Source organism: Netta rufina (genome assembly GCF_964035555.1).
Source record: "Netta rufina genome assembly, chromosome: 3".
Classification (NCBI taxonomy): Eukaryota; Metazoa; Chordata; class Aves; order Anseriformes; family Anatidae; genus Netta; species Netta rufina.
Window position 1 is genome coordinate 43,285,218 of NC_140125.1, and position 22,752 is coordinate 43,307,969.

Genomic DNA, 22,752 nt, shown 5'->3' on the forward strand with positions numbered 1-22,752 from the left:
CTCTTAAGAAGATATAAGTAGACACTATTCTATTCCCTTGCTGTGTTTTAAGTCACATTTTTGGCAGGGATTCCTGAAGCAGTGTTCCTGAAAGCCCTCAGCTACGTTTGCCTTTTTCCTGCTGTGAACAGGGAACCCCAGGATCGTGCTCACAATGGCAAGGAACAGGACGGCTCATTTTAGGGAAACAAGGCAATCAAACCGGACAAGGTCACCCTTCAGTAGGCCACTTCAAAATATGGAAAAGGCTTCATTCATTAGCTGTTCTGAGAAACTTTTTTTCCTGGGAAGTGTGCCTTTAGGCTTGCTCACCTGTCTGCCTCCCTGAATCTGTCGGTTGAGACCCAGGCTCTTGGGTCAGTTTGCATCACTTCTGTATGGTTTCATTATTGTCTGTTGGCAAGGTGCTGTACAGAACCCATAAAGGAGATATATTCTTATGGAGGGCTGGGCCATCAGCTGGGTCGAATTGAGCCAAGTCCTCATTTCCTAGTACTGCCCACAGGGAATGTGACAGCTGTCCTGAATATGTGGAACAGATCTGCTTCTGCCTGTAGCAGGAAGATTGGGGAGTGTAGGGGAAGTCATTAGGGCTAAGAACATGGGGAGCGTTCATGTCTGCTCGTCTGATAGCTCTGCTGGAGAGGCAGCTGGCAAATATTAGGTCTGGCATCCAAACCTGCTACCAGTCAAGGCCTTCATTTAAAAAACAAACAAAAAACCCACTGTGTGTCTCAGAGACCAAAGGCAGGATGATTCCTCTAGTGACAGTCAGAGCTGCTGATATTCCTGTTGGTCCAGACAGAGCTAGCAAGTCGTGGTGCAGAGAAAAAGAGAGTATGTGTGTTTCAAGCTGTTGGTGTGATAGTTCAGCCCTGCTTCTAAGCAGTCCAGGCACCTTGTCCTAGCACGACACTAGCCATTGCAGCTTAAGTTAACACCCAGGTATATTCAGGACAGCCACAATTGCAAAGCTCCTTTTGTTGGGCTTAACAAGGGTTTCAAGACAGGCTTTGGGAATTGTCCCCAAAAGCAGGGAAGGTTGAGTTTGCTAAAATTAATAAAGTTGCTTGGGGGCGATCATAGGATATGCAAGATGAGTTTTGTTTTTGCCCTGGCACAGACTTCTTGGGTCTGTGGCAAATTTTGTAGGCAAATGACTTCATTTTCTTCCTGCTTGTCTTTCCTTCATGGCAAACGGGAACAGTAGATATTGACTACCTTGCATCAGGTAAAAGCTCTGAGCTGCTTGGATAAAGTACTAAGAGCCCAAGGCAGGCAAGTAATGAGCTCTGAGCAGGGTCCCTAGTGTATCAATCCCACTTACTGTTGCATGTGCAACAAGTATTCAAAATAAATCTTTTCCACAAGTAACCATGATCTAATTTCAGTATAGTTCTTGCTGAGACCATGTCAGTCATGCTATAGTGGCTTACCATTTTTGCAAACCAACAGGTATTGCTGCTGTAACTGCAGAGGATTTCCTAAAGTAAACTATTTCAGTGCTGTATCTATAGCATAAAGCAGTAAATGTGGAGGTGAGGGGGAATCATCTTGCTCAGGGCCCTCCCAGGGTGAATTTAGGCTTGGTGCTGGGGATATCTGAGCTAGCCTTATGTGAATTATTGATGTACTGCCATCTTGTGAGGGCAGAAGGAAGTTTCTTATAGCCTGAATTCTCAGTAGGTAAGTTATTACTTAAAAAATTCTGTGCGACTGGGACAAAACTGGTTTGGTACCTAAATAAACTTGGTTTAAAGCTAATCTAGTATCTCCACAGCAGCTACTCTGTGGTTCTGCACTGGGGATACCCAGCTTTTGACCTGAATTATGAGAGCAGGTAAACAAGAGGGAAACTTTGACAAATAATCTATTATTGATAGTAGAGTAGCATGCTTGGGAGTAGTAGAGATTTGTAGACAACCAGAAAAAGGAATGGTGTTTTTCTTCCAGAGTTTTATGTCAATATTAGTGGTCTTAGAGTATGCCACACTGATGTTTCTGAAAATAACTCCTGGACTCGGAGTCACATCAGGTAACTTGACGTATTTATTGCACAGATACCCAAATCTGGACTTAATGTACGGTCTCCATTGTCAGCAGTCACAAAAAGGCACTTCTGAAGTGTGATTCATTGTAGGTGTTCATCTCAGGATGAGAAAAACCGTGGTATGGAAGTGTCCGTTTCTCTGCAGTGGATGTAGAGAATGTATCTAAATTTGGGGTTTAACTGCTGTGGGCCTGGGCTAGACTTCAGGTATGGACGTGGAAGACTCCATGTCCTTTGAGCCAACCTGTCTTCCTCCGGTAATGTTTCAGTAATACTAGGAAAATGCTGCTTTGTAAAACAGTCTTTTTCTGTTCTCTCCTCTGTGTGCAGTGAGATCCAGTTCAGCTCCTCCAGCACTACCACTTCAGAGAGCCAAGATCCATCTTCGGGGGATCAAGCAGCAAGTGCACTTCAGCAGCAGCTGCTCCTCATGGTGGCACGAAGGACCCTTTCAGAAACCCCACGGGTACATTGTAATATCTCAGTTTCTAGCGTTTTGATAAACTGGCTTTATAAACAAATGCTGCAGGCTTGTTGCTGAGCCAGTTTTGTTGCTATCCTGTGCTTTTTTTTGCCTGGTACAGCTCACGTGGGAGAAGATTTATTTTTACGCTGATAGATGCAATTGAGCTGCTTTCTACTGACACTGAGGGGTGTCCTAAGAGAAGAGTGGTGTTACTGGTTTAAGGGGCTCCTTGTAGAAAAAGAGGGTAAGCAAGGGAGAAATTCCTCTGCAAAATACAGATCTGCAAGCTGTACTAGAGACTCCATCACCTTCAAAGATGATCTTCTGCCTAACTTCATTTGAAAGCAAGAGCACACAGCTGTTAGGTTTTTAGACGCACCACCAGATTTTAATAGTATGATATGTTTACTTCGGATTCATTAGTATCCTAAAACCTTATGTCTGGTTTCCCTTTTCTGAAACTGGCAGCCAGGCTTCTGGATGTCTGTTGCGGAATGTCAAAGCCACCTCCCTCAATGCAGTTGCTAAAAGAAAAAGGCCCTCAGAGTTCAGTCTGCATGCTAATATGTGGACATATTTGAACTTTACAGTGCTTGGGGTCTGTGACCAATGGCTTGAGGCTGTGGTCTTGCTTTTACTGTTCCCTTTTTGATAACTTTAACCTTCTCTTTTCTTCCACAGCAAGTTCTAATTTGATATATAACCTCAAAATGCCAGTTAATTATCTTTCATCTTGGATTTTGAACAGAAACTTTAAGCTAGATACAAATTATATAGAGGAATTATTTTAAATTAAAAATCTGGTAATTGTCCCTGTCCGTTAGATGTTTTTCAGATTTGGACAGACTTCTATCTAAAGGCTAAGATATTTTCCAGATATTTGTAATCTTGTAAAATGCCTGTAAATTAGAGAAAAATTATCAGTCTCTTTTGCTTCTAGGAAAACAGCGTTATTAAGAAGTAAGGCATATTGCTCAAGATTACATAGCAAGTTCGTAACAAGGTCAGGAAGTAATTTCAGAACTTCCTGTTTTATGATTTATTATTAAACATGAAATCCTGAGTCTATGCAAGTCAGAAAACGTTTTGTCATAGATTTCAGTGAAGCTAGGATTTCATGCTGTCTCTGACACTATATAAATTTATGAAGTTTTACAACTTTTTTTTTTTTATATGAGGCACAATTACACTTAGTGAGTAGCTCAGGGCTACTCAGTTTCCCAAATGCTGCTCAAAATTCTGACTCCAGCCCCAGTACTGCAAGCCTCGTGTAATTGACTTTATCCAAATATATTACGCCTCCTAAGGAGTCAAAACTTCACTTATGCACTCAGTTTAATACATGTTAAACTGTTCTGAGGAGCAAGCAATCAGTTCTTCAGATCTTTTTAATAGGCTATTTGCCACTTTGTTTTATTTTGATTTAGTTATAGTGAACAATCTAGATTAGAAGAGTGGAGCTAATTATTGCAGTTGATTGAATTTCATGTTACTTTCCGTTGGGACGGAGAATGAAGAAAGGAACAAGACTGCCAGAATAAGCAAGTGTAATACTTTCAAGTAAATTTTTCCTTAAAGAAAGTCATCTAGCAACTTTGTTTGAGTGATAATAGAAATACTAAAATTTTGCATACCTAAACTATTTTAGATTTTAATCACCATGATGGAGGGATTGCAACTTGTCTTATTGCTTTTGGAATTATTGGAAGTTACTTAAAAACAACAACAAAAAAGTGCTTAGCAGTCTGGCATCCCCTTGAAAGTCTGAATGTTGAGCAACATAAATGAATTACTGTTCTTTGCTGTTACCAGCTGTGTTACTAGGTGTTGTGTGGATGTGCACTTTTAGACAAGGGGGCATGAGATAAAAGCATAAATTTGGATTTTTCTCTGAATCTAGGGCATTTTACCTCATTCTTGCCAGCAGACTGAGGGTATTAATGAGTCTATTCCTATGGCTTGGCTGACATACAGCCATACATTAAGCCATGTGTAAATTATGTATAAAATTCCTTTTTCTGGAAATGGAAGAATATAAATTATTCCAATAATTTAAAATAAAAAATTAATAATTCCTTTGTGCAGGGAGATAGGTCATTTAAAAGTCTGCATTTTGCTAATAGTTACAATTCAAGATGGTGATCAATTATTTCACACAAATTAAAAGGCATGTTGAAATTAGAATGGGGAGGGCAAACACCAAGTGGTTAACTCTGGAAAGTGATATTACCTAAGAGACCGCTTAAAAGTTAGAACTACTGATTGCCTTTAGGATAGTATTAACCTTCCTGGTTAGAGAAGGAGCTCTATCATAGCACAAATAATTCTAATGTACACATTTCATGGAGATCCATAATATATTTATCATCTAAGTTCCTTAATTATGTTTAACAATAGCAGTGGCTAGAAAAAGGTTGAACACTTCTGGACCTTACACTGATTAGAAATCTCAGATAAGTCCTTGAAGGCAAAATAAATGATTTTTGTTTCATAAAATCAATTATCGGTATGCTCTGGAGTTTGCACAGGTTTGTTTTTTTTTTTTTTTCTTTTTTTCTTCCTGTTGTCTAGCTTTGCAGACTGGCTGGTGGTCTGCAGATAAGCCTTCTTCCTCACAACTGCTGGTGAAGCAGTGCAGTGGTAGGGTTAGAGAAGATCTGAAATGTTCTAATTCAAATGGGGCAAGAAAAAAAGATGTTGAAATCTAACAGAAGCAATATTCAAAAAGAATTACTTATGATTATGTTGGTAAGGTTAGAGACTCTTAAACTAGTGGTGAGCAACGTGATGATGCTCACCTGATGTGCTGTTAGAAGCATCTTAGGAAAGATAAAGCTGTGTTGTGTAAGGAGAGTTAAGTCATGGCTCTGGACCTTAAACATTACTTGAATTTGTTGGTTAAAACCAAGTATTTGTCCTATCAGGGGTAGTTTTGTGTTGTGCTGTAATAGGCCTGACACGTGGAAAAAAACTTTAAAAACAAACTTTAGACAAGAAGTTGCGAGTAAAGGGGATATTTTAAAAGGAACATTTGATATTTATGTTTAAAGTATATATCACTGTTGAGCTCCACAATTGATACAGCTTCTGTCCATCTGCAAGAAATTAAGCTGGTGTGATATCTTTGTTTATAATTTGAAGTGAAGAAAATAAATATGTTCTCACTATCCCTTGTAGGAGAAAAAAAATATCTGAAACTTCATGTAAATTTGGCCTTTTAAGCATGTGTTTTGCTGGCAGCCATATGTCAATGTGAAAGAATGTTTTGTGTATTTCTGGTTTGTTTGTTTTTAAAGCAACCCAGTCAGGACCCTGAGGATTCTTCATGTTCTTCAGCACAACGGAAACTGAACAGGCAGTTTTACAGATTTATTATATTTCCTGGTAAATGGATTAAAATCTGGTATGATCGGCTGACCTTGTTGGCGTTGCTGGACCGGTAAGCTTTCTTCATGCAATTCTATGTAGTATTGCAGTGTGGGGCACTGTGTCTGTAGAACAATGCAGACCACTGAAGAAGAAAAAAAATGAGCATAGTGTTAGTCTCATATTCAGGTTGAGCAGGTAAATGCTTGTTTTCCTTAAGTTTAAGAAAATATTCTCCTTCTGAGTTGTTTTTGGTGGTTCTCACTATCCTTCAGCTTCAAGAGAGGCTTTGATTCATGTGAGCACCAGGCCTACAGAAGAGTCCTTAAATTTGTCTCTCAGCTGTAGGATCCAATGGTTGTGAGCTTTCTATGGAGAAAATCAGCGTGTTGTGCAAAAATGTGGAAGTGGAAGGGTTCCAGGCTGTTGTAAGCCAAGTATTCCAATCTGAAATTAAAAAATAATAATAATAGAGTAGTATTCAGAAGAGAATCTTTCAGTGACTGCTTCTCTTCTACTTCAGTTTTATTTGTTTAGAGAAAATTTCTTGTCTTGGCATCTCGCATCCTTCCAGTCCCTCTGTTTTGTATCAACTCTTTTGGCAGCACTTTTTGCTAGAAGACCTCATGTGGTAAACTTTTGGACTACTAAAACCTTCAGACATATTAGCCTGCATGCCTCATAGTCATTACTCTCCTATCTCTGCTTGATTCTTCATTTTGGGTTTGGGTTTTGTTCTACCCTGTATGGTAATATGGGTTGCACAGCAGAAGTCTCAGAAGACAGCTTTTTACATGCTGAAGAAATCTGGCTATACAGTCAGGGAGCTTGGGTCCAGAGCAGATAAATTTTTTTTTAATCTGTGGTGTCTTACCACTATTTCAACTGCAAGAAAATTGTATACTGATAAATTCTTTTGTAAGAGCCTGAATATTAACTTTGTTCTTTCAGTCAGCTTCCATGTTCTAACGGAACAGATAAAATGAATAAAATGTAAGGTGACAATTTTGGTCTTTGATCTAATTCTTTGTTGTCAGGAGTATATTTTTTCATTAAATGAATGTCCTATTTCCTTATTTATTTATTTATTTTGATAATGGTATTTTGAATACATTTAAATCACCTCCATTGTGGAATTCTATCTGGGAGATGAGGTTGGAGGGTGTTGATAGTCTCTTCTGGGCTTCAGTGCATGTCTTATCTACCCATTTTAGCTGTCACTATGGCTTAGGTCTTTGGTACAGGGGTGAAGACTGTTAAACATGGAGATGTAGGTTTGGGAACAAAACCTCAGGTCTTTTAAAGTCTGATAGCTCCAGCACTGCCAGTTTATACCAGCTGCAAATGGACCTGCCCTGCTGTAATGAGTATATGAATATATATATTTTTTTATTCACATAGGACAGAGGATATAAAGGAGAACGTACTTGCTGTCATCCTCGTAGTTCTCGTTTCACTTCTTGGATTCATGACTCTGAACCAAGGCTTTTGTAAAGACATTTGGGTTCTGTTGTTCTGCCTTGTTATGGCCAGTTGCCAGTATTCTCTCCTCAAGGTAGGAAACAAGTTCATATCCAATGCTGACTTCTCTTTTAACTTCTTTGAAGGCAAAATCCTGTAAGCAATTTTTTTTCTGTTCTGTTTTCAGAGTGTTCAGCCTGATCCTGCTTCACCAATACACGTAAGTCTCTGCCAGAAGAACAAGTCTTTCTCCTTTGTTATAACGTGTATTGTAAAACAGTCAGTTGTTCAGTGAAACAGAGGAATAAGTATTTTGCCGTTCTAGGTGATTTATGAAAATGAACAAGATACCGCCTTAAGTCATTTGAATTTGTAACTGCAATTAGAAAAGTGGTTTTTATTTAATCTAAAATACATGGTTAAAGCAATGTATCTGGACCAGTTTTCTGAAATTCAACATTGTGGCATCAGGCAAGCATTTTCTTCACTTTGCTTTGGAAACAGTGGCTGAACACAGCCATTGTTCTGGATTAGAACCTTGGTCATTGGTCTGTTGGGACTTTTTGAGATAAGGGATTTTATTTATTTATTTTAATTTGGTATTGCAGTTGTAAGTTTCAATAGTATTACTAGCTCATCAAATGGTGTAGATTTTGCCTTTGTTACAATATGGTCACTGCTTCAGTGCCTATGTAGTAGAGAAAGGACCAAATCTGTGGGTAAATGCAGGCTCTAAGGATCTGTTAAGTTTGTCTGCTGAGTATATTCTGAGAAACTGAACTCTGACAGTGACACCACCCTGAATGGAGCCAGTTCCTTACTCAAATCTATCTTCATTATAAGACTGATTGGAACATCAACATACTGCTGAAACCTGACCCCTACATCTGTCACGGTTTCTCAGTTCTTTTGATTTGCTGGTCTTGGGACACATTCCAGTAACGATGTGGTACCTCACTTGCTTTTACACCCTCTGCCCAGATACTAATGTTTCTTACTTTGTTCTTTGAATGTTTTTGAGGAATCCCTCTCTTCCCTCAGGGCTCCAAAACAGCATGTTGAAAACTGCAGGTCTGTTGGATTATTTCCCTTTGGCAGGGAGCAATTATTTTTGTCAGTTTAGAAGCTTGAACTACAGGCTGAACTTGAAATTGAGGTTATTTACAAGTGTATGCTGCACATCTCACTAAGATGGATTTTAGTCGATTCTTAGTTCCCCTTCTATGCCAGTTGTTATGGGGTGAACTTACAGTATAGTTGGCTACAATGCATCCACAGGAAATGCATGTCTTTGTGAAGAGTAGGGAAGGCTAATACACAGCAACTTATTTACAGATTCACTGCATTCATTATGGTGTAATATTTTAAATTAGTTTAAAGAAATACTCCTATCTTAGTCAACAAAAAACAGCTTTACACTAAAATCAATTTGTCAGTTCAAGTAGCACGTGTGAAGGCATACTAATGGGAACCATAATCAAATAGTTTGCACTTACACAGACATTAGTAACATGCACATTTGCTTAAAATGAGTGGCAAACCTGTAATCAAAACTTCATTATAAATGTACCTAGCCCACATTTTTTATAGCATTAAGGACAAAGTAGCTAATGAAGTTTAATAATAACATTTTTTGTGCAGAATCTGGGTTTGCATTTCAGACTTGCACAACACTACTGTTACAAGTATTATTCATCGTATTCTGTTCATCATGTAACACTGCATCAAAGTAACAGACATATTTCCGTCTTTCATAGGCTTCTCTAAAACGTATGGACAGTTTCTTGCATACTCTTTAGTGCACTATAGAAAGCCAATGGAAATAAAATGCATTTTGTTTCCACGCAGGATTTAAAGATGGAAGGCATTACAGAATAAATTAAAATAGAAGATGAGCTATATCTACGTAATATTACATCTCATTATACAATACGATAGGTATTTGTAAAGGCTTGCTTGATCTAGTGACTACTATGAAGAATAAGAGAACAAGAAGGCAAGAAAAGATACGCCTTGTACTGTTTCATGATACATGTGACTACATTAAAATTAAAGAGAATAACATCTCTTGATGTTAATGTGAGGATGCAGATCAGCATGGGGATTACTGAATGATCAGTACCATGTCCATGAATGAAAATGCAGATGAGATTTTTCAGGGTGAAATGAACTATTGGCAGCTACAGATTCGCACGCTGAATTAGTTTATAGTCTTGGATTCATGAGTAGCCTCTAGTGCCTTATGTTACCCTTGTGTGCCCAGGAGGTTCGAAATTTCTTCTGGGTCTCTCACAAGCAGGCTTTCTTACTGCTTGATGGGACTTTTTCATCTTTAGCTTTATACCCTTTTGAAAGACTTTTTTTTAAAGACCACCCGGTGAATTCAGAAAACAGTGTTTAGGAATGCATAAATCTTTGGCTAAACTCCTTCCAAGTGCCAGTGTATTCACATCATGGTATTGAGGAAAAGGTTGCTGACTAATCCTTGTGAAGTCTGGTACAATTTTATTTATTTATTTATTTTTTTTTTTTTTTGAAAAAGGATCTTTTCTCTCTACTGAAACTCAGATCTTGTCATGATGACAGTATTAAGACAATAATCAGTGTTTAAATCAGAGACTGTAGCTGTCACAGCATGATATGGGGCAAGAAATAATTCTAACTCAGCTAATAATTTGAATTTTATGTTGTTATCACAATTGAGTAAAAATGTATATATTTCTCTTTTGATCAACCTTAGTGTTGAAGTTGGAATTTCTCATGTTGTACAGCACCAGTCCTACAGTTTATACTTGCTACCAGCATTTATCATAGCAGTAGGTTTAGGAGTGTTTCCTGCTGCAAGATGAGAGCATAACTTTCCTGTCACCCTGTGCTTTAGCCTCTTCGGGTCTGGTTGAATGGGAGCTGGGAGCTTTAAGGTTTCTCTTCACACAGGGGTATGTGGTTTTGTGCTGGTGAAAGTCTGGAATAGCCTTTTCACTGGAGTGATGGGGAGCAGAACATGAAGTCCATTTCAAATGTGAGTTTAACCAGTTTATTAACAGCATAATGAAAGGGAGGTACCAATGACTGCAGCATATTGAATTCAGAGATCCAAGAGACCCTAGCTGTGTGCATTTCAAGGTTATAGTCAAGTGGCTTTGATAACTGCAAATTTCTTGTTATTGTTTAGCAGCAGCAGTGGCAAATTGGCCAATAAAGGTTGTGTCTGTAGTAAATCACTATATAAAAGGATCATGAGAGCTTGTCTGTAAATCCCTCTAAGACACCTGTATAGCTCAGGATCTAGTTCAGGTCTACAAAGGCGTTTGAGCTTTGAAGGATTATGATCAAGCTCTTAATAAGATCTACTGAATCACTTTTATAATTTCATTGTCCTGGTCTCATTACCTGCCAAAGCAGTTATCTAACTCAGTTTGGTAACTACCGTAGTCAGTTTAAAGTGCTGTATGGGATTTAGAAAAACTATTTTTAGTTTGTTCCTGTATGATTTTCTGTTAGAACCAAGGACACACACTTTTCTTTTCTATAAAGCTTTCCGTCTGTCTTCTTGCATGTTTGCACACAAGCAAAAATTATTTAATGTCTTTCTGAAATTTCCCTCATCAAAATGCTTTGCAGTCAGAAGTGCTATTTTACTTTGCACTTGAAGTATTGATGAAATTGTTCTGCCTTTGTTGAAAATTTTCATATTTTTATCAAAACATGAGATGTACCAGCTCTGTTTGTAGGACATGAATGTGTTTCTGAATTAAGAAATGTGACCTTGAAAAACTCAGTGTTTTTTTTTTATTTGGCAGAGTTAAGGGAAAGCAAGAGTTTTCACTGATGTTTCTTAGTTGAGAAACTACTGTTTGATAAGTTAGATGTAAAATATAAGAGAAACCCAGATTTACTATTTAAATTTGTCTGAAGGAGGATACAGAGCAGTTTCACCAAGATGAAAATCATTTTTGTATGTGAAAATTTGAAGAGCTGTGCAGCCAGTGTCCTTCCAAATGCATCAGTGCTCTTTGGTTTGCTCCTGTTGGTCCAAAAGTACCCAGTAACTCCAGTTCAGGATTCTGTCTTGTCCCCTGGTGCCACCTGAAAAATAAGGAAAGTAGTATTTACTCACATTTTGCAGACTGTTCAGACAACCCTTCAAAGCTTTTCCCTCAATCCTAACTAGCATTGTTGTTATTATCATGTTAAGACTGATCTGTTTAGCCATAAGAGTTAAATACTTGATGTAAACCTAATTGAGTATGTTGGTGTTCTGCTTGGAACTGAAAGATGTTTAGATCTGAACCTCTGGACTTCTAGTCATCACCTCAGTCTTACCCAACTGCTTTCAAACAACTACCATGCAAAAGTAAAATCTGGGTTCCGTAAATCCAGAGATAAGACAGGACTGTAATGTCACAACAGAAGTCCTTGCTTTGGAATGTGCATCAGGCTGTAAGTCATTAAGCAGTTTAGATGCAATATTTACTAATTTCTTTTCCTAAAGCACAATTTGTATTTAAGATAAATGAACTGAAGTTTAAAAATATGCTTATAATATTATAACTTGTCTGTTTTTAAAGTCAGTTTTTTTCCCAACTCTCCTATGATTTTTTTCATGGATGTGTGTGGTATTTAAAAAAACAAAACCAAGCTACACACGCAGTACTTTAGTAACACTGAAACTCTTATTAAACACCAGCTAGCATTTTGTCAGTCTGACGAGATTCATATTCCATGAATATAAGGTGCAATATAAGCACGCTAGTTCCCAGCAATCTGCCACCTTGTTAACTGATTGATCCCAAAAGAGAGTACAGATCTGTTAATAGTTGTGCTAACATATAAGCTTGGCTGGCAGCCAAACAAATACAGTTGCTGTTTCAAATCAGTGAGTAGACTCGAAAGAAACGACCTTTTATTATACTCACTTAAATTACACTTCACAAATAAGAACACTTTCACAGCAACTTTTTGCAAGGCAATCACAAATCCTTGTCACTCTGCTCCTGGCTTTTCACACTGAAGAAATCTTTTTTGACTTGCAAGCATTTGAAATGTCTTATTTACTCCTTAGCTTGCTACCAGAACTATTAAGATTTTTTTTGTGTCTTTTATTCTCTCTGGCCCGCAACCCCACAACAATTTTTTGTAGGATTAGTTTGAATCAAGCATACTAGAGATGAGTATGGAAGGTGTAAGGTAAGGATCCTTCCTTGTATTTGGATTAGCATTTCAAAGCGCCACTTGGAGCGGAAAGGCCAGGAGCTGTTGGTGTCACCCCTTCCAGGAACCACAATGGTGTCAAATAGTTGAGATTAAAAAAAAAAAAAAAAAAAGTTGGTGCAATGTGTCTGTTTGCATTCTTTTGCCTGAAAGGTTCCCCTCAGCAGAAGTCTTGTCTTGCTTTCCTTATGTGGGCAAAATGGCACTGAGGAGACAGGTGGCCAACAGGAATCCCTTAATGCAGCGCTGAAATGCAGCTGTCTGGGGAAAGGAATTTTGCAGATGTTTAGTACCACATGCATCCACGCACACAAGCATTCTGTATTCTTGCGGGTGGAGGAATAAGTGTTTCCATAGAATGTATGTTTTCCAAAGTAGCAGATGGATAAACTGTACCTGCTTTAGGGCAGGAGTGGGAAGGTGTTAGCCTCCACTGTCATAAAACCATGGCTTCATGATGTGCATGTGCTGCAATTTAGTGTGGGACAGTAACCAGTGGCAGTTGACCTCTGCTCTAACTCTGTTATGCACTGTTATGGGACACCTGTTGAAAAGCACAGTAGCAACTTCCATAACTTTTTCAACCTGGCATCTTGCACCGTGCCCAGTTTCTCTAAAGGGGAGTGTGATGCCTTTGAAACCGTTGTGATGCATCTGTTTAATCAAGAGAGAAGAGGTTCTACCTGCTGAGTCACCTCCAACACTGCCCTGACTTACAAAACTACAGTACTGGCCTTACCCATGCCAGCAGGGGGACAAGCAAAGGACATCAATGGAAGGAAAAGTAGTCATGAAAAAAGACTGTCCTGAGAGCAGACTGACAGTTTGTTCAAGGGTTTGAGATGTCTTTTTAACACATTGCCCTTTCAGGGTGAGCCTGGGAAGAAGGCCAACTCAGTTGTTACTTTAAAATGTGTTTCTAAATGCCTGTAATGGTGAATGTTCCTTTTAAATGTATTTTTGGCCTTGCTGGAGACAAAAGGTTCTCTTTGAAAAGATGCCGTTAGCTTCTTCGTCTGGTCTCATGGTGGCATCTGCTGTCAGTGTTGTGAACGGTCATACCAGGGACCATCACTGCACATGTTCTGTGCCTTCACCATGGGGTTTAGTGAAGTGCCATGGCATTAGGTAGGCTCAAAAACTAAGGCAATTTAAAACCAAGGACCAACAGCATACATATGAACAATTAGAGCAGGATCCTGACAGAAGTGGACACAAGTTCATTTTGAGCTGTAGGCATGCCTGTACAGCTGGCTGTGGGGACAAAGCTGATTCCAAGGGACAGTTAGTGCAAAGGCAGAGGCAAGGGAACAACATGGATTAAAGAAAGTTTCATAGGAGGACAGCATGCCCACAGCTGCCAAAATCAAGTGCCACACCTCATAATACAACTAGCAGGTGCTCTATGACTTTCTTTTTTTGCTTCCCAGAATACTCTTGTATTTCAAATAGTAATAAGTATTAGCCAAGCTAACTGAAGCAGACAGTCATTAAAATAGAAGTAATATAGAGAAAAAAATCTTTCTGTTGAAAAGAAGGGTTCAGACAGATGGAGATTTTTTTTTTCCATAGAAAATAACTTCTTCTGTAATTAGCGTGTTTTGAAAGGTCCAGAAGGTTAGATATTCGAAAGAATAAATGATTGCTAGAGTTAGTCTTAACTGGTTTTTGTGCCTTTTGAAAGTCTCCTCTGGAGAAGATAAAATGCCTTGTTACATTTTTCTTATTAATTAGTATGTATAAGATATTAAAATATTTTGTCTGACTCCTGAACTCTCTCCAGTTTAATGTAGAGCACACAGTAGGAGAGTGAATACAAAATTCAAATGCTCTTTTCTTTTTTTTTTCCATGCCAGGGGCACAATAAAATCATAACCTACAGCAGACCTGTATATTTTTGTATATTGTGTGGCCTTATTTTGCTGCTAGATGCTGGATCTAAAGACACGAATCCTTCAGTTTACACAATGTATGGCTTGAAGCTCTTTTCGCCTAGATTTCTCCAGTCGGCCAGAGACCATGTAATAGGTGAGTCAATATTTTTCCTAAGACTGTAAAAATGAATTAAGTGTTAGCTGGGGAAGTCTGTGTTTTCCCATGCTGGCAATCAAATGCATGTTATGGAGGCACAACTCTGAGTCAAATTGATAGAAACATTTGGAATGACTTAAGACACGCGGGGAGGGGGGCAGTTGGCAACCTTCCCTCATGTAAAAAGAGTTCTTAATGAAATGAGGCTCATAGAAAATTCTCTATAGAAAACTAACAGTCACTGATGTTATTAGCAAAAGACATCATCTGTGAAATGCGGTTAATCTTTGTAAGGGCTTGTCTATGTGGAGCAGTTACTGTAGAATAAGTCGAGCTTTAAATTTAATGCCTGGAAGCTAATCTCTGCCAAGTCCTCAGATGAACATTCATCTGCTCATGAAGAACACGCTTTTTCTTGGTTTAGTTTAATCTTGCTGTCCACATGATGTGTTGGTGTGGAACCGCCAATCTGCAGTAGCTTTTCCAACTTGTTTCCTTCTAGAATCGTATCCTGAAGTGGCTAAGGGCATCCAGGTATTGCCCCAAAATAGTACTTATGGTCCTTAGCACTAATTTGGGGTAGCTAGAGCTGGAAATACCCTGTTCTGTCAGGACACTTCTTCCAGTTGTGCATTTTTAGTCTATAACTGTGCTGCTGCTGTAGTTGTGTTACAGGTATGAATGCTGAACTGGACTTGGGTCAAACTGTGTAACGCTGTTAGGTATGAAGTAGAGAAGTTATTAGTCTTGGGATTTAGAACTAGAAAAATGTCCTGTGTTAGAAGAAAAAAACTGTGCTGTAGAGTGTATGACCTTTGAGATCATTGTTCACCTGTGACTATCGGACTTGCATTTTGCTATACTTAAGTCAGGCTGTTATTGCCTGAAAGGTTGCTATTTTTAGGAAAAGTCTTCTGGTCCTTCATGAGGGTTCATTGACTCCCAATCCTTCTCACCAGAAACAGGGGAATAATGAAGACCTGCATCTCACTTATTTTCATTAGCTTCTTTCATTACTTTCCTTTGGTCTCATTAAAGTTTCTTCTTACATCTTATTTTCTCTGCCTATCAAAGGTGAACAGTAAAAATGCTGATAAATAATTCAACAAGAATCTTAAATGACTCCTGGGATAGAGATAAATGAAAAACTATAGCAACCAGTATGGAGAGAAAAAAAAAAAAAAGCGTGGTTATAAATGTGCTAATTTTGACTGGCCTCAAAAGAGATCCTGGAGCAGATTCTTGACACATCCTGGAGGGGGAGCGGAGAGAGGAAATATAGGCTCATCTCACCAGCTGGCATCTGTTTAACAGGAGAGGGAGAAGAAACCATTTCCCTTTGCTTGTTCCCCCATTATTATTTTGCCAGCTCTGGGAGCTGGCACATCTGCAGGTATATTTGTTCAAGTGATGTTTGAGGCCACACTCTGGCTCTTCCTTGCTTTGTCTCTCTGGGAGTCACAACTTCTGGCTCCTGTGAATCCTTGCAGGTGTTCACAATGCAGCTCTGCCTAAGCTATGGTAGTCTGTCATCTTCCAGCCTCTTGCTGCACTTTGAGTAGATTCCCTTAGTCACTTAAGGTACAGGAGCATTTGTTGTAGGTAATAAAATCAGGAGGGAAGTTGGCCCCACGACATACCAATGATGGGTTGCTGTTCTCTTGCTTTTTTACCCATCTGCTGGTTATTTCTAACAATAACTATCTATATAGATATATGTACATGTATATAGCCATATAACTAATAATAAATAAGTAGTATGTTTGTCATTTTACATTTACTTTAAAGCTTGTATTTTACTCATAATTTATTGTGGTACTCAGAACTGATGTATTGGGAAATCAGTGGATTTTTGACTCTACACCACAAAGCACTGAGCAAAGGAAAAATTTTCTATTTCAGGTGTTTACTATGGTAAGAAGTTAGTGATAAAAACTGTAGAAAGGACTCACCAAGGAACTGGTGTGATGCTGTATAGCATGCTATGATCAAAGTCTTGAAACGAGGTTAAGAAGAAAATCAGTGGAAATGTATTAGATGTGTAACCTAATTACTTAAGAAATGTCTCTTAACAGGTCCAGTTCTTTGGAAGCAATCTATTTAGGATCAGATTCTGTTTTATTTTATAAATTGATGATGGTTCTGCTATTTATTTATATTAGTTGAGGGATCATGCCTTTAATTCACTCTAACTATGGCTTTCAACTTGAATTTCTTAGTTCAGTTGATGTTTGTGGTAGATTAACATATGTAGTGCAAGTAAAGGTGCAGACGGAGGTGCATTGGTCAGTAAGTGCTGCAGTGGCAAAAATCATCATGCACTACATGCGTGGTAGTTTTTATGATGAGACCACGTGAGCATTAGAGAGAGGAGTGAAATTATTTGATGGAAATCTCGGAAAAGTATCAGGTACTGGCAGAATTTGGAGGTAGGAGGTCCTCAACTTGCTACTTCCAGTAATGACAGAGCTTTTGTCAGGGGGAGAAAGCTTGTGTGAATATTCTTTTCAGCTATACTCAGAAGGGCAGAACAGAAGGACTAATTCTCACCAAATAACACATTTATTTTCCTTTGACAATATGTATTATCACACAGCAAGTGGACTAGTACCCAGATGCATCTTTTTAATGAAATCACCCTTTTGGAAAAAAAATAAAATAAAATAAAATATTTGCAGCGACATTGCCACTTATTTATCGTTCCTCCTTTCTCAAAAGACCCAAAGGTTCTCCAAGTCAAAATTTGTGTTTTCCTATGGCTATTATCTGGTTGATCCTCCTTTAGAAGAAACTTCCAAACTGCAGTGTTAAATGCCAGCAGCTCATAATAGCATCTCTTAGTGGTCAAACTCTTGAAGGTGTTCTGTGTGGAAATGTGTGCTGTTTAAACATTCTCTCTGGAATTCATAATGCAATTCCAACTGATTAATCGGCTCCTTTTATTGACACTTTCCCACAAGAGAAAGTACTGTTCCTAAATTCAATCCTCTTTTAAGTGACAACTGTTTATTTTGCTCTCTGGTGTGCTCCTTCATGCTGGAGGAGATAAACAAACCTACCTTAGCTACAGAAGTAATTAGGATTATTCAAGTTATTATCAGAGAGAGAGTGAGGTGAAGACATAGCTGTAGTCAAACAACTTTTCTCTTCTTGTTTATTCACCACTATTTATTTTGGTGCATTGACAGTACTGTGTCTCAGGTCTTGTCCTTCCTCTTCCTACTGTCATGCAGGTTTTTCTGAAGTTGCTACAGCAAAGGCGTTCATTTGAACTGTAAATTACAGAATTCTAGAATATCCCAAGTTGGAAAAGACCCCCAAGAATCATTGAGATCAACTCCTGGCTCCATACAGGACCACCCAAAAATCAGACCAGATGTCTGAGACCATTTTTCAAATGCTTCTTGAACTCCATCAGGCTCTGTGCCATGACCGCTGCCTTGGGGAGCCTGTTCCAGTGCCTGATCACCCTCTGGGTAAAGAAACTTTTCCTAGTGTCCAGCCTGACCCTCCCCTGCCCCAGCTCCAAGTCCTGTCGCTGTCCCTAGAGCACAGAGCTCAGCACCTGCCCCTCTGCTCCCCTCGTGAGGGAGCTGCAGGCCGCCATGAGGCCTCCCCTCAGCCTGCTCTGCTCGGGGCTGAGCGAACCAAGGGACGTCAACTGCTTCTCATCTATCTTGCCCTCCAGACTCTTCACCATCTTTGTTGTCCTTTTAGTCAGTACTCTGAGATGAGTTCTGTCAGTTTTGCCATTCCTTTGCCCGAGGAGCTAGTTTTCAACAGTGAGTTTTGGGGATCTTTAGTTGATTGCATGGAGATGCTGTGTGGCCTGCTGGGCAATTTGCTGTCATGCCATTGTCCTTTCTTCAGGAGTCTTTGGTTGGCTTGGTGTGGATTGGTTGAATACCTAAAAGAACAGAGTGGTAAAGAAAGATTGATAGTGGCATTTGCATGTAAAAAGAAAGAAAAGAAATGCCAATTTTATACATGGGAGGAGTATAACTCCTTCCATGGCAGGAATTCATGAGGAAGGGTGCATTGCGAGTGCAAGTATACGTAAGTGAGCTGTGTCTGTGTTTAACACTTGAGTATGTCATTTCTTCTCCTGTGTTTGACTTCCTCAGCAAGATTTACAATATTAGATACTAGTAGTGTATAATAGGATGAAGATAAAAGCTGTCAGATTAAACTCAGTGTATTGTTTTATTTTAGCATGATGTGCATTAGTAAGAGGAGCTGGAAGTAAAATGTGAAATTAGCATTCAACAAAGAACACAAATCCTATTGTTACCTTCTTAAAATTTGACTGAAGTGGGAGGGGGATTAAGTAATACTGGTGATTTGTTTAATTTGCTCTTTAAGAGAATGAATAAGAGGAGACTGCAGCCTTCGTAGCCTGTAAACTAACAAATGCATACTTGTTTATGAGGAACAATGGCTGACACACGTCTCTGTCCTTCAAGTTGGAGAATGTTCTGGTACTAGTACGACAAAGCACCAAGGATATGATTAATCATGTGCATATATCCTTGAAAGCTGATGCTGCTAGAGACTTAGGTCAAGTGTGTGTTTAAATGCTTTGCTGGACAGCTATGCTTAACAATTTCTAGAGGGGAGCTAAGAGAAATGGATAAGATGGAGGAGTGGCTGGAAATAAACAGAACGTAAGACTAGAAGCACAGATATCCAAATTATGGCTCCTGCTTTTCATTGACTGTAAGGCAGCCATTTCAATTAGCATTTCTGTATAGGATGAAACTGTGAGAAGATGGCATAGTGGGTTTAAGTCCTAAGTTTCTTTGCTGTCTTTAATATTCTTTCACCACTGCAAAGTTAAGATCTACACTTTTAGAAGGTAGAGAAATATTCTGGGGAAGTATGATTGTAGGTTTGTCCCATTTTTACATACTTCCATAGGTCTTCTCTGTTGATTTCTGCCAGAAGAAGGAAGATACAGTGATAGTCAAGATACTGAGGGTCTCAGCTATTAAAATATTTTTGTTTGCTTATATTGAAACTTTATACATGTAGGTGTGCTTAAACCTTTGCAGATTCAAGGAAGAAGTTCCAAAGTCTGCGAATTAAGATTTCTTTCTGTATTTTAAATTGACTAAATATAACTTTTCAAGTATTTGAGAAGCAGTAAGGAGGTTACATAACGCTATTTTTCTGCCAATGTTTTTATCCAAAATATATTTAACCTCTGAGCCTTATTTCCTTGCATGTAAAATTGAATAATTTATTTAGTATAAATAAGTAAAATATAATAATCATGACTAAGGTTAAAGTATGCTCACTTGAGTAATGCTCAGAATTTATTGTAATGTTTTATTCCAGTATTATGCCTGTTCTCTGTTTGCTGTGATGTATGACTGTGTTCTAACATCCACCTTCTCTTTTCTTTAGTGTTTTTATATTGCTTTCCTGCAATTTCCCTTCTTGGTCTTTTCCCTCAAATCAACACCTTCTGTATATATCTTTTGGAGCAAATAGACATGTTGCTTTTTGGTGGTTCTGGTAAGTAGCCTGTTGAGCCTGAGCTATCACTTTCTGAGTGCATCTCCGTAAAGGATATTATTGCATGTTTTAGATCACAGTGTATGTTAGAGTTCAAAGAGCTAATGGTATTAACTTAACAGTGTGGTGAATACTAATACTTAGATTATTTTTTCTTTTAAATGGTTGTATTCAAATTGTGCTATAGGCTGTAGAATATGGCTAACACCAAAGAGCTCTTCCCTGCCATGCCCAATATGAATCACTATTTTAAAAACAAACAAAACCCCCACAACTTTTTGAATAAAAAAAAAAAAACACTCTCAAAACTCCATTTAAAAGTAGAAATTACTTTTTTTCACATTGTTCGATGGTGTAAGGCATGTTGACATGACACTGGTTATGATTTATTATGATATTTCAGTCAGAGATTAAACAAGACCCATGTGAATGAGAGACAGCACATAATTTTTCGGTGGTGGTGTTTTGCTTTTCATTATTGCTTAAATAACAGAGAAAAATGGCGTACATAAGATCTACACTGTCATCTTAGTTTGGATCAGAAACAAACTATATCCTTCTTCCCACTAACCATGTTTTGCATCATGAAATGATGTGTGAGTATGCAGCCTGGATTCGGTTTGGATGAAACTTGAAGGGCTCACTAGAAGGTTCACTATTAGGGTTCACCTAATGCACTCCAAACACTTATGAGTGTAGGGTCTGTGGGACCAAATGAGAGATACTCTGCAGTAAAGCATCTCAAAGCACATGTATCATGGATAGGACATCCTCAGCACTTTTCATTCTACATACCCGCAGTTACTGCGTTGTTACTGCTACTGTAGGCAGAGCCTTTGGCAAGTGGTTAAAGCTTGTACTAATGATTTAGGTGTGCTTTGGTTCTTGTCTCATAGATACCAGAGCAGACTTGGAGGAAATGCCTTGATAAAGTCCCCATCCCATGATTAATGTATGCTGAAACCTAACTAGAGGACTGTTTTGCAGCCCATGTGTCTCCATTGTGGAGAGTGCTGAACTCCTAAGTCTGTCTGAGACTGTTTCCTACCCTGGTTTTGGAAGCTTTTGCAGGAAGTTAGAGATGAGATGGCATCCTTCTCTCTCCCTTTAAGTTCATTCACGTATCTTGAATACAGTGCAAATCATGGTTTACTAAGCAAGTTAGGATGCTTTTGGATGATACCAGAGCCTGAATCTCAGGAGCAGAGGGAAGGAAGAAAATTCCACATAGAGCTTGACTAGAAAGTTGCCTGATTTGCCTATAACTTCATTCCTCCTCTGTAGCAACATGAAGAAGCATACAGATATTTTGGCAAAGCAGCATCCAGCACAGAAAGCAATAGTGGGGGACCTCAGATATATGGAAGAGACAGGGAATACAGTGACATCAAGCTTTCAGTCTTAGTTGTAAAGCTTAGTGAGCTGATTTGGGGCACTGTTTGTGACACTATGGTGTTCTCTCAACAAACAGCTTTGTAATATCTTTTATTAATTTGTACATCTATTGTGATGCAAGAACTGGTTGTTGTTGTTTTTTAATGCACTTCCTCATATATGAGGAAATTAGTTATCTTGTGGTGTCTTTATTTCAGCTGCTGCTGGGCTTGTGTCTGCACTCTACAGCATTTCCCGAAGCTTTGTGGTTCTGATTGTCCTATATGCTTTCTGCTTTAGTGCAGTAAAGGTAAGTTGAAACACTAAAAAAAAATTCGAAGTTTCAAGCTGAAAGTTTTTGTAGTCTAGGAAGACCGAAACTGTTTGGTGCTACATGGTCATCATTATTTATCAAGATAAGCTTTACAATCCATGTTTTATTTTCTGCCTGTTAGCTACACTGAAATACCTTGAAACTGCAGTGGAAATACTAATGTAAATGTTTCACTGATACTTGTGATTGTTTGCCTCCTTACTTATATCGCATTTATGTCTGAAAAGGGCCATTGAATTTCCAGTTTTGAAGACTACGTCTTCTGCTTAAAAACAGTTGCTGTTAGTTCCTTTGAGACAGGCTGAATTTGGCCTGTTTTCTGCACACCAGTGGCTGCTGACACATCTGTACACTGGCAAGGTTCATGCATGGATTTATTGGGAAGCCTGTTAAGGAGTGAGCTTTACCATCATTATTGGTATCAGCCAGCATGGCCCTTATGTGTTCCACCTGCCATGTGATGAGCCAGCAGCCACATAACCATACAGCCCTGTTGCTGGTAGTCAGATAGGTGCTAGATCAGCTCTATATCTCTTCATGCTCCAGCATTGCACATGCTTTTTGGTATGGAGAATTCACTGTGGGACATCATTGCAGGCAAGTCTTGGCATACAAAGTTCACAGTCAGAAAAGAAGTGTAAAGTGTATAACTTATACATGCCCTTCCTTTGGCTGTATTGAAAAGAAAGTAGAGAAAAATAAGAATTTTCATGTCCTGCTTGGGCAGAGCAGCAGACTGTCTAGCCCAGTACTTCCTGCTTCAATAGCAAAGGCAAATGCAATTTAGGAATTGAATGACTACTTTTTTGCCACTCATTCCCCAAATATTCCACCAGTATCCACAATTGTTGGTTTAAGGCTGTTAGTAAGAGCATCTTTGCCTATTTCATTCATTCAGTGTTGTCCATGAATTTGCCCAAACCCTTTCTGAATGTGCTG

The 22,752-nt window shown here is 38.7% G+C and overlaps 1 protein-coding gene across 1 annotated transcript in view; it reads left to right on the top strand.

The window, feature by feature from the left end:
- Positions 1 to 22,752, top strand: part of PCNX2 (pecanex 2) — a gene marked incomplete at its 3' end in the record, with an annotated part of 153,254 nt that overhangs the window by 36,418 nt on the left and 94,084 nt on the right. Inside the window, exons 9-15 of the mRNA XM_084283877.1 lie at positions 2,381 to 2,516; positions 5,813 to 5,955; positions 7,284 to 7,437; positions 7,531 to 7,563; positions 14,414 to 14,585; positions 19,995 to 20,105; positions 21,698 to 21,789. Of these exons, the coding sequence (XP_084140003.1) occupies positions 2,381 to 2,516; positions 5,813 to 5,955; positions 7,284 to 7,437; positions 7,531 to 7,563; positions 14,414 to 14,585; positions 19,995 to 20,105; positions 21,698 to 21,789 (841 nt within the window). The remainder of the gene's footprint in view (positions 1 to 2,380; positions 2,517 to 5,812; positions 5,956 to 7,283; positions 7,438 to 7,530; positions 7,564 to 14,413; positions 14,586 to 19,994; positions 20,106 to 21,697; positions 21,790 to 22,752) is intronic.